The 17,164-nt window shown below is 39.3% G+C and overlaps 2 protein-coding genes across 22 annotated transcripts in view; one reads left to right on the top strand and one right to left on the bottom strand.

The window, feature by feature from the left end:
* The window catches only part of LOC143373955 (uncharacterized), a 78,033-nt gene extending 71,640 nt beyond the window's left edge, over nucleotides 1–6,393 (bottom strand). Inside the window, exon 1 of the mRNA XM_076821715.1 lies at nucleotides 6,351–6,393. Coding sequence (XP_076677830.1) covers nucleotides 6,351–6,365 — 15 coding nt within the window. The 5' untranslated portion in view covers nucleotides 6,366–6,393. The remainder of the gene's footprint in view (nucleotides 1–6,350) is intronic.
* LOC143373925 (uncharacterized) overlaps nucleotides 1–17,164 on the top strand; it is a 476,822-nt gene that overhangs the window by 328,647 nt on the left and 131,011 nt on the right. For 17 of the 21 annotated variants that reach the window (XR_013086560.1, XR_013086561.1, XR_013086562.1 and 14 more), the window contains exons 2-4: nucleotides 572–651; nucleotides 4,087–4,122; nucleotides 5,404–5,439. Coding sequence is in view for 18 of the 21 variants with exons in the window: in XM_076821632.1 (XP_076677747.1) it covers nucleotides 572–651; nucleotides 4,087–4,122; nucleotides 5,404–5,439 (152 nt within the window). In the remaining 3 variants the exon portion in view is untranslated. The remainder of the gene's footprint in view (nucleotides 1–571; nucleotides 652–4,086; nucleotides 4,123–5,403; nucleotides 5,440–17,164) is intronic. The other 4 variants (XM_076821634.1, XM_076821635.1, XM_076821643.1 and 1 more) reach the window with 1 other exon arrangement.

Below are 17,164 nucleotides of genomic sequence, written 5' to 3'. Positions count from 1 at the left end.
ATTCTTATTATTTAGTTATGTTGATTTTATTTATAATGGGAATTATTTTAAAAGTTATTAGTAAAAATGATTTATTTCACATTAATTTAAATTTGGTTTTATCTATATTTTTATTCTTAACTTTTAAATCAATAAGATTTTTAATATTTTTTTTAGGCTATGTTGACTGTTGTCTATGTTGTTATTTTAAAGTGGGGGTTGGGAATGACGCGTGTAATTGCAGGCTACTCGCATTCTTCTGATAGATTTTAAAATAATCTGTCTATACCTTTAATTAAACCGTGCTCCTTGATTAAGGCATTGGTGTATATTTTTACCTAACATTGAAGATCTCTGAAAAAATCAGTAAACTAAACCCTGATATCTGGTGTAGGCATTATATTTGCCACATACGGCAAATCTATCTTTCATTCCCAATAACTCCAATATGAGCTGGAATTAAAAAAAAATTGATTATTACTATTAATTCCAAACCCGAGCTGAAAACGTATTTCCACTCTCATGTCCTCGATGTTTTTCTTTCTTCGTTAGAGTATGTTGCGTATCGACTTATTATTTGTTCGTGTTATAGGTCCTCCCGGTGAGCCAGGTCTTCCCGGAAAAAGAGGGAAAAAAGGGAAGAAAGGTGACCCCGGGGAACCAGGCCCTCAGGTGAGTACGTCCATTCTTCTGTCACAGAATGATAGTCCCTCTCCCGTAGTGCACCCGACATGCTCGCTCGTGCAGTGCGTAGTCAGCCGTAGAAATGTAGTGATGTCGTAAAATCAGACAGGCGTAAAAGTAAACATGTTTCGAGTGTCAGTGCCAGTGGCTTCAAAGGATCACTGGATATGTATCTCAACTCTGAATCAATTAGCATTTACCTCATTGCAGGATGCACGGATCCCACCAAGCGAAATGTTCTACATATACGTCTCTGTGTTACTTTTGCCTCAATAACAACATATTGTCAATTGTCGAATTTACGATTTCACTATTTCTCTACTCCTGACTACACGTATTTTAGAGTGTAGTTCGAAGCATGATGAATTTCACTGACGGTACATACATAATCTGCTCGAATTCGTAACTGCCGTAACTGGCGGTGCACACAGTATGTACACGGTTATATTCGAATGAAACCACATTCGTGATGGAATGGGAAAGGAACACAAAGAGGAAACTTTTTCAAGCAATGACGGCCAGCTCACATTCACGAATAACTTGGTCGACAAACGAAGATAACCGTTTCGAAAGTCACCGATTGTTCTTGTCTGTTAAAACAGTGTAGGAACTTAAAGCCTTTTAAACAGGTATACGTATAAATCGGGCAACAATCGCCGAAAACATATATCCAGCGACTTGGCAACATCTCTGTGGGGTGCAGCAATTCAACTGAAATTGAATTTCAATGATTCTCCAGGACCAATACAAAAATTCAAAATTTACTTTGCGACGGTACTTTGAAACACTCGATCTTAAGAAGCAGCTTATTTTGTAGGTAGAATTTCAAGGAATATGGTCATATTTTTTTAAAGTTCGAGGAGAAATTTCCAAATTGAAACTTAGTTTATAATTTTCCATGTTACAAAAATGATTTTTCGATTTGAAAAAATATTATTCAAGTAGGCCAAACCTTCGAGATTAAAGGGAAAGGAGAATGAACTGAATACAATAAATCACTTCCGAGGCAAAAATTCATACGAACATCTCGGTTTCATGAATAATAGGCAAATATTGCAATCTTTGACGGCCTGTATTTTTTAAACAAATTCGGATCCAGCAAAATGAAGACTTAAACTGTAGGATGTACCTACGTGCGGCACGAACGCGCACCTGATGGGTCTGAGCTGAGCGGAGTCGAGTGTTTTCTCGGCAAGTAATCCTGGAACCGGAGCGTCCAGTCTGGATGTTGTAACGTAGTAAAATTTCCCTCCTTTCGTTTGGTATTTTTCCACGATTTGGGAATTGGTAAGTAGGGGTACTCAGACACCACCGCGCAGAGGGTCTCCTCCAGTAGGGCTGCCCGGGTACTCGAATATTCAATTAGCTTGAAATTCGGACCGAGCTGGGACTTGGTTTTCAAGCCAAGCCGGGTACCCGTAAAATCCGGGTGGCTCGAATTGTTTCAGGTGGCTTAGAAAATCCGAGCGTCTCCACAATCGGACTTATCAAACCACATTCGAGGCGCTCGGATTTTCCAAGCCACCCGAAACAATTCGAGACCTAACCCAGACCTAATCCCTTCTATCGAGCAGCCCGGAACAATTCAGGCTGCCCAGTTCTAACGAGCAGCCCGAAACGATTCGGACTACCCGGATTTTTCGAGTCACCCGAAACAAATTTGAGCCACCCGGAATTTTAGGGCTGTTTGAATTTTACGGGTACCCGGCCCGGCTCGGTCGGTCGTGCCGAGCCAGGCTCGGCTCGCTTTATTTGAGTACCCGAACAGTTATAGTCTCCAGGTGGCCGTCTCCTTCGTCCAAGAACCAGCGAGGCATTGAGACCACACGATAGTTTCGTTTTCCTTGTAACGCTTAAGAATGGACGTACCGACGTTCGTTCTAATAGGGTTCAATCAATTCACGTCCAGTGCATGTATGTACGGTGTTGATTTATAATTACACCCACATCATCACCTACAAAATCCCCCTAATTTCATATGGACTGCAATATATATTTCAGTATCATCAAAATCCCTAACATCGAGGGAAAAAAGTGATCGAGTTGATGTGGAATAGCTCTTGCGCGCCGCGCCGGTGGATTAATATGCATATTGATGTTGCCAGAGGTTCGACGATCTTTCCCATCCGAAATGGGAAACCTGGATACAAGCAACATGCTTTCATGTCGTGCCGTTCGACACTCGAGCGATTTTGCTCACCCTCAACTTGTACCCAGTTCTTCGGATACAAGTGGCCAACAGTGATTTCTAGAGGACTGTTTGGAGTACTGTGCGAGTTACTGTATTCCACAGAAATGTTGCCAATCTGACCGACTGTAGTCGATTTAGTTGCGACCTATTGCGCGGGGAGCATGCGGCACGTGCCGGGGTCCCGGGCGTCACTTGGGCCGTGCGGCCAGTGAGTGTACAAACTATCGGAGAGCGGGAGTTCCCCCAGGGCTGACCGCGCCGCCCGGTGTGGCCGCATCTCTTCCCCCTGCGCTGCCACGGGGTCCAAGAGCCTCCCTTCAACGGCCGGGGCCGAGCAGGGAGGGACGACTTGCCACCTGGTCCGGAGGACCACACCATCTACCTTGCACGGCCCAGGAAGATGGACCTCCTCCCAAGTGAGGAGCGAATGGTTTTGGATCGCCGCCTCCTCATGGTACGCATTAACCCGCCAGGATTCTGACCGAGTGCAGCCCGGTCTATTTGTACCTTGAAGCCGTAACCTTAAAGGGACGAATTGGCAAACACAGATTGCTCCCGCAGAGCTGTTAGCAACGCGCTGGATACATGTTTCCCGGGATTGTTGCCTGGTTTATACGAAGCTGAAGCCCACTTTTGTTGCACACAAATAAAATATTCCTCAAAGTAATAATTGTGTAACGAAGTGACATCCATGTGTGAATTGCGAATGTATATGCTATTAGGTTGCATTAGGATAGAAATTAATATTGCAAGCAACAGTGATCTCTAACAAATTCACTTGAATAGTAGCAATGATTAATAATTATAGGATTAAGACAAGCCTGTTGCATCGAAGGTAAATGGCACGTCACTTTCTTGATATTGCTTTACTGGTAGGCGAAAATCAATGTTGCGTCGGAAGTAAACTCATCTGGAGTGTCTTGTCTCGTTCTAGATGTCATTGATTGTGAATAAAAATTAAGTACAGAAAACGTGTTACTGAAAAGTTGAGTTACGACGAAGAGTCGCCCTTGTGCATTATAATCGGTACATACATGTGTGTGATGAAGCATCATCAGTATCGAATTGGTTGGAGCAATTATGACTGTGGTGCGTTCCATAAGGGAATGTGTTTCGCGATAACATCGTAAACACGATTGGTCCGTGGAATAATTGCTTTTGCATGAACGCGTAAATACTTAACCCTCTTTCCGTGTAAATGAGTTTTTAATTTTTTATACCCCTTCTTACAGGGCGTGGCCGGGACGCCGGGCAAGAACGGTTTTCCGGTATATTATTTTTTATTTTCTCTCCAGTCCTTTGTCTCATTGTCTGTCCGCTTCTCTCTTTCTCTCTTCTATATCTCTGTTTCTAACACGTAGTGACCATTTACTGTCTCTCATGTTCGTACATAACACCTACTAAATCATACTTTGTATTTGCGCATTTAATGGAGTTTTTCACTTCCTATATATGTATCTGTAAATGGTTTGCGCATTCGACAGATGCTTTTTTCCTGTTTTCTTTTGCTCAATATCCATCCCCTATATTTTTCGCAATATCATATTTACACTTACACACGTGTCAATCATGCAACTGAATTTCACCGCCTGCTTCCAAATATGCCGTTACAGTTTAGTACTGAACGTAGCGAGAATTATAAGCAAAGAAAAAACTACGATTTTATCAAAGCTCTCTTGCGACTGCTAAAGTTTTGTTTGAAGAAGATAATGTCTACCATGGAGATGGTTAAGGTAACGGCAAGGATCAGCCGACCATCTTATATTTACTTATAATCTATCAACGAAGTCAGTGTTTGTGTATGGCTCACAATTTGAACGTACTACGGATGGCCAAGTTCTCAGAGCTGTTATTGCATATGTAGACCCTGCTCGCTTTACCAACAGTGGGAAGGAAATTTGTCTAATTACGACCGGTACTTGTTTCGTAGAATCGCTGCTACCCTGTGCTTCTCTCAAGACTAACAATAGAAGTAGCCAGTATCTACACTGCACATATTTAAAGATGCTCCAGCAAATACATATTCAGTTACCTGTTACGTTGCTAAGACGCGCTTCTAATTGCTATCTGTGCCAATCTTGATGACATTCAGCGATGACAATCGCTGCTGACATATTTGGAAGCATCTTCATGTACTGTCGTTTGCTGAGATGTTACCGGCAGAAGGTATAAGGTATACCGATTGGTATATCCCCATAGGCCCACGTTCTCTAACGCAATCATAGAGGCACAGCAGAGGTTGTCGCTATTGGCCGACCCGACAACATCGACGAATACAAAAAGGGCGAACGGGACGCAAGCGGTGAGTCAATGCGAGCAAAGTAGCCTCCTTGCCCCTTGTTCTCGCACCTTCTTCTCAGCAAGCGACAGTAGGTACTGTGACTCTCGACAGCATCTCTGCTCTCGCGTAAGCTCGCGTACATGTACATATATCACACACACAGAGAATGATTGTTTTAAAGGCTATCTGCAGCCTTTTCAATTTTTCACTTTCCTCCGTCATCCCGATAGGCGATCGGCTATATCAACTTACCACTGTCTTCTTTCAGGGACCTATCGGTTTGGACGGACCAAAAGGTGCCCCGGTAAGTTAACCTTAGCTTCTTCAAGGTCTTCCGGTTTGCTGTGTACGATAATTCCCGTTGTGTGGAATTTTTTTTATTGTTTCACGAAGAAAGCAGACTAATTTTAACATAAAATATAATCTTTAGTGTATGAATAAGTAAGAATATTTAGAAACAGTAGAACAAGAAGTAGTCATTCCAACGTTACTCTTTAAAATTGTCCGAACGCTAGGACTGCGAAGCTGTTGAATTGTATGGACAAGAAGAGGAAATTGCAAATTTTGAGAGCTGAATTGAGTGACTGTAATAATTATATACCACATTAGTAATGTACGTGTCGATGCACGTCATACATCATTTAATCGCTGTTTGTATCGATTTGTGTATTATTCAGCAGTTCGGTACAATTCTAGGTAGGTACATATTATGGATTAACCCTTTAACTACTCCTGTCGTCAATAGACGACAGTACGCAACTTTCGTGAGATACTATTGACTTTTATTTATTTTATCGAGATTGCGACACCTTTTTTTTGTTTTGCGTTTAGACAGACACATTCGTAAATATATACCAGTAGCTGAAGGGTTAATAAACCATAAAGATGATTGCTCATAATCAGTAATGTGAAAGAGGTAACTGGAGAAGTACAACAAAATATTGACGGGTAACCGACATGATAAAAATTTTCTGGTTCTATACTAAATTCATATAAGAAATATGACTCTAGAATTTTAGTTTATAAGAATGTAAAACAAATATGGAACTCGATTTCGTATTAATTTATTTAAGTAAAATCTGTAATGACGAAAAACGAGGTGTACTCATCTCTCAACTTTAGAACTTGGAATGTAGGTGTACAATCTATATTAGCACGCATTGAGTAGATTGGAATAGGGAACTCACCAAATGCGCAGTAAAAAAGCATACGTACCTTGCAAGGGAACATATCGAATCTGCACACTCCAATTTTTATGAGAATCTGCAAGACAAATATTTGACATGTATTTTTTGTCATCAGCAATCGACAATGTTGAAGGGGTGAAAACAGCCCCTAAAGTTGGGGGTCGAAAACATATTTTCTGGAATATCTCGAGAACTATAAGGCGTAGGACAAATTTGTTTTAAGTGTGAATTTTTTAAAAGACGAACCCACCCTCCTTGCTCAATTTTTAGAAAAATTCAGAAAATATGTTTTCGACCCTCTACTTTAGAGGCTCTTTTCACCCCATCAACATGGATCATTGCCGATAACAAAAAATACGTGTCAAATATTTTTCAGTGCTCTGCAAATCTGCAGAGTCTCATCAGAATCGACGTGTGCGGGTTCGATATGTTCTCTTGCAAGTTTCTTACAAATTTAAAGATATAAATTCGATGCGCTACGTGTAAAACATTTAGTAATTTTTGCTTCTTTTGAAACCAAGCGACTGTTCTTCTTTATTAATCCTTTGTTTACTGTACAATGTCTGCTTTTGTTATTTTAAATCCCTATATCTCTATTGTTAAATAGTAAATATCTATTATAGACTTCACATTCCAATCGGTAAACGCAAATTTTAGTACCAGTATGTGCTTTTAAAGGCTGAGCTCGTTCTCAATGGTTTAACTTTGAATAAAAACTTATTATATTAAAACATTAAGCGCTGACTAAAACTTGTTCATAGAGTTACATATTTGTGCTTGTATGAACAACTATATTTAGTGAAATATGTGGTACACAGTAAGTAGCGTTCTTTTGGGGAAACTGTCGATCGGAAACCACGGAATGCACAACAGCAGAGGACAGGCATAATCCGCGTCGATAGATCGCCCATCTGTACAACAGTACATATGCTACAAGGTCGAGGCTTGGGGATCAGGCCGCACCTCTAACCGTTAGATATGCTATTCGGCTCCCATTTCTTCTTTGTCGTCTTCTTTCAGTAAGAGCAGTAAGACGATGCCGCCGGTATCTTGATCGAAAATGGCTTGTCGCTGTCGCGTGCTCTACCGCTCATTCGCATTGTCAGTCTGTCGCACTCGCCGCGGCGACTACGCAAGAAGGAGTGGGGATAGAAATGTACTTCTAACAAAACAGGGGGCGCTCTGGCTTATATAGGAGGCCACACTGTATGTACATGTTACGGTAAAAGTAAGTAGTTAAGCAAATGTACACATTTACCAGCTTGGTTGGTAAAAGTGAGTACAACTTAAAGTTACCCTTCATTTCTGACAAATGTGCACATTTACCTATTGATGTTGGAACTGTGTATACTCTTCTGAGCACCCTCTTCCTAGCAAAAAAATTATGTTGTAGAACCAGAGTCATGCTAATATCCGACGCCGCCGAACAGAGTTAGGATGTTAACGGAAGCCCTCAAACGCCCAACAGGTGCTCTCGAAAGCACCCTCTTGCTAGCAAAAAATTTATGTTTTAGAACCAGTTAAGCTTTGAACTAAGCTTTCAACTAAAACATAATTTTTTTGCTAAGGGTGCTTACGAGAGCACCTGTTAGGTGTGTGAGGGCTTCCGTCAATACCCCGACTCTGTTCAACGGCGCCCCCGGATGTTAGGATGGCTCTGGTGCTAAAACATAAAACATAGTACGTAGCTGTAAAGCTGCTAAAATTTTGTGCAATTCAAAATGCCATACCAGCACTTCTTGTTGCAATAAATAATATAAAATAACAATATTATAAAATAGAATTTATATCGTTCCTTTCTCTTTCTCGTACGTAAGGAAGATAATAATATATAGATTCTTAATTTTATATTCATCAATAAACGATAAAATTATTTACCTATCGAACTAGTAAATGTCTATATTTACCGATTTTGTACTTTTACCGTGGCATATATACGTATATGTAACGCTACATTTTTGACAATTCGTATACAGGCGGTTCACTCGCCATAGGGGAGACCGAGGCAAAGTGCCGCGAAAAAAGTTTGAAGTCGAATACAAATTTTCCCTTTCAATAAAAATGCGTGGAAATAGATTTATAATATAATTTAAACATTACTATTGATAAATGACGAATAGCAATACTTAAAATAAACTTAAAGTATATTAAAATTCAAGTTGAAAAGAAAATGCCAAAACGACCACTTTACCCCATATATGGGGTAAAGTGAGCTGAAATAAAATACGAGATTTAATTAAGGATATAGGTAATTATTAACCCCTTGCGCTGGGATGACGTGTGTAGCACGTCAGTTTTTTTTTCTTTTTTAACCGTGGTTGCCAAAAACTGGCAGATTTTTCATTTTTTTGAGGTTAGATTCTGTTCCACCACGCCGCGTGGTTTCCCAGCTAGCTGACAGGTTAGGTTATTGCGCACATCACTCGCGCATCTTTTCTTTGCAGCTCAGTTTACCCCGGCCACTTTGCCCCGAATGTGTACTCAGTGGAAAATTAATTATTTAATAATGTTAGGATTAATATTTTCTCAAACGCGTGTACATGTATGTTTATAAGCTTGTTATAAACACGCAGAAAAAATTTGGAGTTAAAATAACACATTTAACACTCATCTATCCAAAAAGCTAAATTGAAAAGAAAACCAATTGAAAGTCTCTAAAACTTCATTTTTAATTTTTTAAATGAATTTCCATTTTTCGATATCTGAATGTGCATAATTATCATTGTGGTATTACACACATATATTACGTCACCAAAATTTGTAAATATATTCTATCGTTAAAGAATAAATTAAGAAAGCTCATGTTACCCCGAGGTTCACTTTGCCCAGGTCTCCCCTATGTATATTTACGTGCTTCTCGCCTTCGCTGTATGCCTGCAGGCTATCCCGACTATTGTTTTTAATTATTTCGCTGGCAGCCAAGAGTGGTAAGGCCGGCATACCGGATCAGTCATCCATTAATAAAAATAAATATTTATCTGTTCTTCATTATATCTTCATCAGATTATTATCCGTGGATTGGTGGGGTTTTCCTGATAAGAATGTGTTCAAACATAATATTCTTCGAACTATTCTTAATTATATATAATTTGCGATTACTTCATAAAATTGAGCCGAATGTGATTTCGTGTGGTATTATTTCCATAAAGAAAAAGTCTGCAATAAGTACGCTACGAATATTTGCTTAAAGATGAAACAAAAACAAAATTTATTACTGGATGAATCGTTCTAATAGCTCCCTTACCACTTTCAACTGCCGACCGTGAGCCGCGGGTAGAGTAGTCGCTCATTCTGAAGAGTTCCCAGCATTGGAGGGGATAACGCACGAACTAGCAGCGAGGTTCAGCAGGCAGATTAGTAGTGAAATGTTGCAGAAGCGTCTATAGGTCTATATATTATGAACTTTGTCTTTTTTTAAAAATTTGTACGTTTATTTTATTTTAAGCAGGTACTGTGTATTTGTTATTTTGCGGTTTATATTATTTTTCTGCCATAGCTAGTACAAACAAGCAAGTTCTTCAGCTGAATTTAATTATTTCTACACCGTAAGTTATAAAGATTATTCCACTTGATATTCATAGCTAATATTCATAAAAATGTTTAGTAAACGAGTAAAATTATAAGGCGAGATAACTGTAATAAACATGTACCTATAGTTTCACTTAAAAAACTGAGATGGATATGTAAATCCGTGCAAGCAATAATTTTACAAGAAATTGCAGTCCAATATTATGCTTTACTCTCCAAATGAAATAATCTTTACATCCTAAACTATTTTTTGTTTTTATTGTCTATTCAATCCTGTGAAATATAATTGTGCGAATACACTTAAATGTGGCAAAATGTATACAGTGATTGAGGCATTAATACTCATGTCAGTTGTGTTATTGATGAGTCATAAACGCACAAAAAACGAGGGACGAAACAGTTCGACTATTTTTTATAAGCAACGCAGTAATTCAATTAAATTTTTCAAAATTACATTAAACGTGGACTGGTTAACGAAATTTTAATTCTTTCAAGTAGGAACGTGTAGATTTTTAAATAGTACATGAAATTAGCTGTCAAGATGAATTCAACGACATAAGATGCAATAAATGTTAAAAATCGCATTGTTAGAAATAAAAGGCAATTAGCTGAGTTCTATACATTCTGATTTCAAGGTACGTTTATCTTAATTGTATGATACGTACTACATGTAATGTACGAAAACCGCTGGTGGTAAAAGCGCTTGTGCCTAGATGTGTGTTCCAACTTCATGCGACTGGTGATACGTTCGGTAAGTGCGACTGAAATATATTGTTGGTCGTGTTAGGCCAGATCCACACTATCGGTCCGGTCACGGTCCAGTCTCAATCAAAATCATATCCGTGAGCGTCCACACTCGTCCGACTTGATAGTGTGGACGCTCACGGATATGATTTTGATCGAGACCGGACCGTGACCGGACCGATAGAGTAGGACCGGGCCTTATAGTGCGGATTCAAACAGTTGACAAATGCATTGCACAATGTGTATAATATCAGTATATTAATTATTCATTTATGTTCTGTTTTTACTGATTGTTCTTGCTTTTACGCAGGCTGAGGAATCTAAAGCAGGCCACCCGGATAACTACCTGTTGGCATTATGTAGAAAAAAATGCATCGGTCCAAACTTGTTTCGTTCCAATGAGGATATAATCTGCTGTGAATAAGTTTTTTGTATGTGGATGTGTAGAGGAGATGTGAAGGTTAATAACTTCGTTTTTTTAAATGGTTCGATGCATTTTTTTCGATTGCCAGAAGCAAGTGCCTCGCTCTGTATGTGACGAATCAGCCTGGGGGCACACGACCGTTTTTTTTTCGACGTCTGTCGCTAGTCTAAGGTACTTCTCAAAATTAGAGGATTCATCTTTTGAGAAACAAAAACGATACACTCTGCATAGTATCTCAGACACGGCGGTACTAGCGGAAGGGTATGGATTTTACATGAAAAACTATGTCGAAAAAATACAATACAACGTTTTCTTAATTCACTTTGCTTCGGAAGAAATTGAGTGAAAATTTCGGCAGGCTGCGCGTGCACTAATCGTCATTTTCGGTACCTGAGGGATACGCTGAGGGAATCATTCAGGTTCCATTTAAGTGCAAAAAACTTATATTTCGGTACATACGTAACACCCATCTGCAATTCGAAAACAATACAGGAGAGGAAAAAAATTTTACTGCATTTTTTCGACTTATTTTTTCATGCCGAATTACCAATTATTTTCTTTATTATGTTTGTCGCTATGGTTAGAACCACAGAAGCCCTCTAACAATAAAAATTTGCAGAATGACAGCATTTTGAAAAAACAAGGTAAACTTGTCGATTAGTATGACCATGACCGATTTCGATGACCTTGAAATATGTTGTAGAGGGTATGATTCTGAACAACTTTTTCCTATACATGTAACCGTCGATTGGCCTTAATTTCTAAGATGTACGCAAAAAACCTTGGTAAAGTTTTCCTCGTGGATATGAAGACAAATTTTTTTAATCACCTTACCACGATCACCTCTCTGTACAGTACTTCTGCTGACTTGTTCTACTTTCCAACTTGTCCCGGGTATTAGTATTGGTTAGGACTAGATTAGGGAGGGGGGCATGGTAGCGAACCGATATGAGTTTGGGGATGCTAAAAATGCGACTGCAAAAAATTACGCTTTAGAACCAGAGTTATCCTAATATCCGGCGGCGCTGGCGCCGCCAAACATAGTCGGGGTGTTGACGGAACCCGCCACACACCCAACAGGTGATCTTGAAAGCACTCTCTTTCTAGCGAAAAAATTACGTTTTAGTTAAACTCACACCAGTTCGCCACCATGTTTTACGCTTGCGGGCGCGCGCCCCCCGCACTAATCTAGACCCAACCAATACTAATACCCGGGACAAGTTGGAAAGTGGAATGCGTTGTGTCGGAATAAGTCAACAGAGGTACTGTACGGAGAGGTGATCGTGGTAAGGTGATTAAAAATATTTCCCTTCAAATCCATGAGGAAAAGTTTACCAAGGTTTTTTGCGCATATCTTAAGAAGTAAGACCGACCGACAGTTACATGTATAGCAGGCCTGCCCTTTACGGTGCAAATACCTCCTGAAGTTCTGGGACCCGGGTAACAGCCGAGCGCGGGACTGTTCCAATGTTACCCGTTGCGAGAACTGCATGACTGTGCGCCCATGTGGGCTCGTACCACCTAAGTCAGGAGTGTCGAAGTTCCCCACTCCGAGAGCCGCACGAGTGGGGCTCCTGGTCAGCCGGTTCCCCCACTTATTTTTCTCCAGGCGTTGCACGAGACCCGGCAAGGAGAGAGTGCGGCACCCGGAGGAGAAATTCATCAGAGCGAAGTAGGTGTGGAGGGGGCCGTTCTCCTACGGCCCTACGGAACAGGCGAAGAGGAGACAGAGTCACTGCGGCTCGCGAGCCGCTAGTTCGACACCCCTGACCTAAGTAGTCTCGTGGTACGAGCCTACTTGGACGCATACTCATTTAGTTCTCCCGCAGCTCTCGCAACGGGTAACATTGGAACAGTCCCGCGCTCGGCTGTTACCTGGGTCCCAGAACTTCAGGAGGTATTTGCACCGTAAAGGGCAGGCCTGATGTATAGGAAAAAGTTGTTCAGAATCATGCCCCCTACAACATATTTCAAGGTCATCGAAATCGGCGATGGTCATGCTAATCGTCAAGTTTACCAAACAAAATTTCGATTTTTGCTGATATTTAGCTGTTGTCGTTCTGTGGAATTAATTTTTTACAAGATAGAAACTCGTCCGTGGCTCCAACCATAGCGGACAACGTAATAAAGAAAATAAACCTTAATTTTTCAAAAAAGAAAATAAACCTTAATTTTTCAAAAAAGAAAATAAACCTTAATTTTTCAAAAAAAATAATAAACTTTAATTTTTTAAAAGAAAATATTTTTTTTTAGAAGTTTGCGCTACCGACTATATCTGTGTATATATGCGATAAAAAAGATAAAAAACTGAGTATTACTTCAAAAATACCTTAATATACAGGTAAAACGCCAGATAGTATAATAAACTTATAGTTTTTGTTTAATAAACTTCCCAAGATGACGTTGAAAAACGGGCAATTACACGAGAGTGCCCCCTTAATCATTCACATAGTAGTGTATTTGTTGAAAGAACATATGCAAACATTTATTATAAAAATAGTATTAAACAGTTACATTTCTTTAGAAATGACGGTCGCAGCATAATCTAACGTCTCGATCACAAATGACCGATCAAGCAGCGCATCTTCCGCCAAGCAACGTTATAATAATTCTAAGTGCACCTAGCTTGCACATCACCAATCGCATGTAGTCGCGTGGCACCTAAATAGGAAGGAGCGCTCTCGTTAGTGTCTTTGGTTTCTTTGTAATATAATAAAAATCATTTGAGCAGCGTGTACATACGTAGAGTTTTTGGCTACCTTTTGGACTCTCGGGCTTCCATACAATATTAAAAAAAACCCATATAGCTCTGCTTAAGAAAATTAAGCTTACATTTATTGCTTCGAAACCTGTTACATAATTGAAACACTTGATTTAAGCCAAATAACCGCGTTCCTTATAAAAAATAGTGAAACTTTTGTTATGCCACGTTTTTTCATATGTTTAATTTAACAGTTACTTTACTAGGAAAATGCTGGATACTAGTAGCGTGAAGAGTGTGCACACACACCTCAAAGTTGATGCGCGTACTTATACCTATATTCCCGAAGAAAAGATTGAAAGCATCAGCATTTTTCAAGATTCTTTTTCTGCGGTTACGTATTACTATACACACATATACGTACTACGCTTACAATTGGTTGCCTTCGTCCATTAGTCCTTTAAGGATCATACTTCTTCCGAAAGGCGTGGCAAATCGGTAGAGTGCCTTGTGACTCGAGTGTGCCGCGGTCTCTCTCCGTTCAGTCACCGTTAAAAGGGATTCACCAAAGTGAACCAAATGATACCACTTTAAACTTCGAAGTTAGATGGGCTCGCCTCGAAAAATGGCCTTAAAGTTCGTGATTTCAAGCTTCCGAGCAAAACGAATGGATTGCAAAGTCACATCTGGTTAAAGAGAACTCGGGTAAGCGATACCCTTGTAAGTCAAGAGCATAGACATATATAGACAGAGCAGAAGCTGGGACTATCGGCGAGGGGAAGGTAGGCTTGGAGGGGAAAAGGCAGAGGTTCAGATACAGGCACGTCGGTTAGCTTCGGATGCATTCGGCATGTATAACCACTGCGTCACCCGATTTACTCGCATCGCTCCCCTTTCCGCGAACCTTGCCACCCCCCTCAGCTTACGCTCCGTCTATATATGTCTATGGTCAAGGCATGGAGTGGGAGTAGGAGTGTATTGAAACCATAAAATCGTAGTTTTGGACCTTTAGTAAAACCTTACGTATTATGTATGTATGAGCGTGTTGAGGCTAGCAAAGGTTACAAGCCAATAGGGTTCTGAAATGAGAAGTGAAAACGACACATTTGACGTTTCGAACTGCAAGAGAATCGCTTACACAACTTCGTTTTTATTCAAACATCTACTCGACCTCCTTCAAATCAGATACGACTTTGCTACCACTTTTTTTTTTTATTTGAACGTTGGAAATCATGAACTTTAAGGTCATTTTTTGAGGAGGTCCTGCCTGATCTGGAAGTTAAAAAGGATATCATTGGAGTCGTTTTGGCGAGTCTTTTCCAACGTCTTTATGTACATTGAAATCACGGTCCACCCTCAGGTCAGAAACTAGTTCGCGGACTTAATATTGTCCTTCGTATCTGTTGTGTACGTGGTACTTTAGAATATCATCTAGAAATATGAAACGAAATTTTTAATTTATAAGATTGGGAAAATTTGTGATATTTTTAGTATTATATATTTTTATTGATAAACAACAAAACTCGAAATTTTGTGGAAAACAAGGCGTAGGCATCTATTTTCTATACAGTGAGTGCCAGAGTGAGTGTATTTTTTGAATACGTAGGTAATAAATAATTCGTTAGAAGCATCTTGATGAATAAGTTTCAGAGTGCTTTTTCTTGGCACCGTTTGACACTTTAAAATTGAATGACAAATTGCTCTTGTTCGCCATAAGATTTGTCAAATGCTTTAACAGTTTAAAATTAGCTAAGATCTGATGTTAATATTGAAAAATCTAATGTAAACAAGATTTTACTGTGATACTCACCGCGTGAAATATAAAAAAGTTTGATTATATAACTTTACTGTAAGTAAGCATAAGGTCTCTTTTTCTGTTAATTTTAGCACTGATCGGCTTTGAATCGTTACAAAATATGCGATACAGTAGTGCTTCATCGTTCGCACGAGGACAGTAAACTAGCATGCCGAGAGTAACTAAAAAGGAGAGTATTTTAGGTGTCCGCCTCCGATCATTTTGATTTTTGGATATGTTATAGAGGACCGAAAAATAAGAAATACGTGTTTTTTATTTTTCCCCGTTTTCATATTTGGGGGGTGAAAACTGCGTTCAAAGTTAGGGTTGAAAAATCATTTTTGTGGATTTTTAAAAATTTGGTGAGTCAGTGATATTTCGCATTCAAAGACACAAAATTCGTCCATTGACACTATTCCCCTATCTCTAATAGTTTTCGAGATATTCCACAAAAATAATTTTTCAACCCTAACTTTGAACGCAGTTTTCACCCCCCCCCCCCCCCCCCCAAATATGAAAACGGAGAAAAATAAAAAAACACGTATTTCTTATTTTTCGTTCCTCTATAACATATCCAAAAATAAAAATAATCGGAGGCGGACACCTAAAATACTCTCCTTGTAAGATAGAACTCAAGGTGGGGATGTTGATCGCGCGTTTCCTTAAGGATTGTAGACCCCGTACATTTTACGAAGCACTATTGTACTTATATTACATAATTATATATTTCATAAATAGAAATAGGACGAGAGAAAGGAAAGGTTAATAGAAAATGAGTGCATTGCAAACATCAGGACATATTTCTTCTACGAATGATTATGTTGAAAGTCCACTTGACTCAAGCGAGAACTTAGTTTGTCCTTCAGATAGGTATTATTGGTCGGTTCCATAAATATGTGCTCAAATACTCATGTAGTGAACAAGGAATTCTTTATGTTTGCATCTAATAGCTAAAGTAATAGGTATCTGTATTTACACATTCAGGAAATGAATATCCTTTTTATTTGCTATGCTATCTGAGTCCGTACTAGCAGTTTCAAAAGAAACCATAAAATATCAAATGAATATCATCATTAGAAATAGTCGTTACGATCATTAAAGGATTAATGTACACTCAGCTCAGGCGATTGTGGCCGATCGAGATTCGATTATGGGTACAGCTTACCGCAGTTGACTTTTTTCCATCGCTAACATTCTACAGTATTTCATGAACATGGTGAGGACATTGCCAAGCCACAGGTTCCCGTCTAGAACACTTCTATTCCATGTTGAAACCCCACTGTGGCGCCATCTGCCTGTGAGACACGTTCGCGCAGTCCTATCACAAAATTTTCATTTACATTGCTTCGGTTATGTTTATTTTCCCGATGTTAACATAAAATAACGGATAGTAGATTTTGAAATAAATGTGTATTTTTTTGCTCTGCACATTTCCACTAATAATGGGCGTCTTAGATTTTAATCTATGAAGACTGCTACGAATAAAATACCACAAGACTTTATTTATCTGAGTATTCTGGTTTCCTAACCCTTGTCATCTCCACGAAATACATAACATTCGTTTCCATTCTTTTCCTTATTACTCTACCATCCCGCTTTATTGTATGTGTCTTCCATTATAAATCCGTTGATTGATTTACTTTGAACATT

This window comes from Andrena cerasifolii, chromosome 10 (genome assembly GCF_050908995.1).
Source record: "Andrena cerasifolii isolate SP2316 chromosome 10, iyAndCera1_principal, whole genome shotgun sequence".
Lineage (NCBI taxonomy): Eukaryota > Metazoa > Arthropoda > Insecta > Hymenoptera > Andrenidae > Andrena > Andrena cerasifolii.
This window is presented reverse-complemented; position numbering and strand designations above follow the sequence as displayed.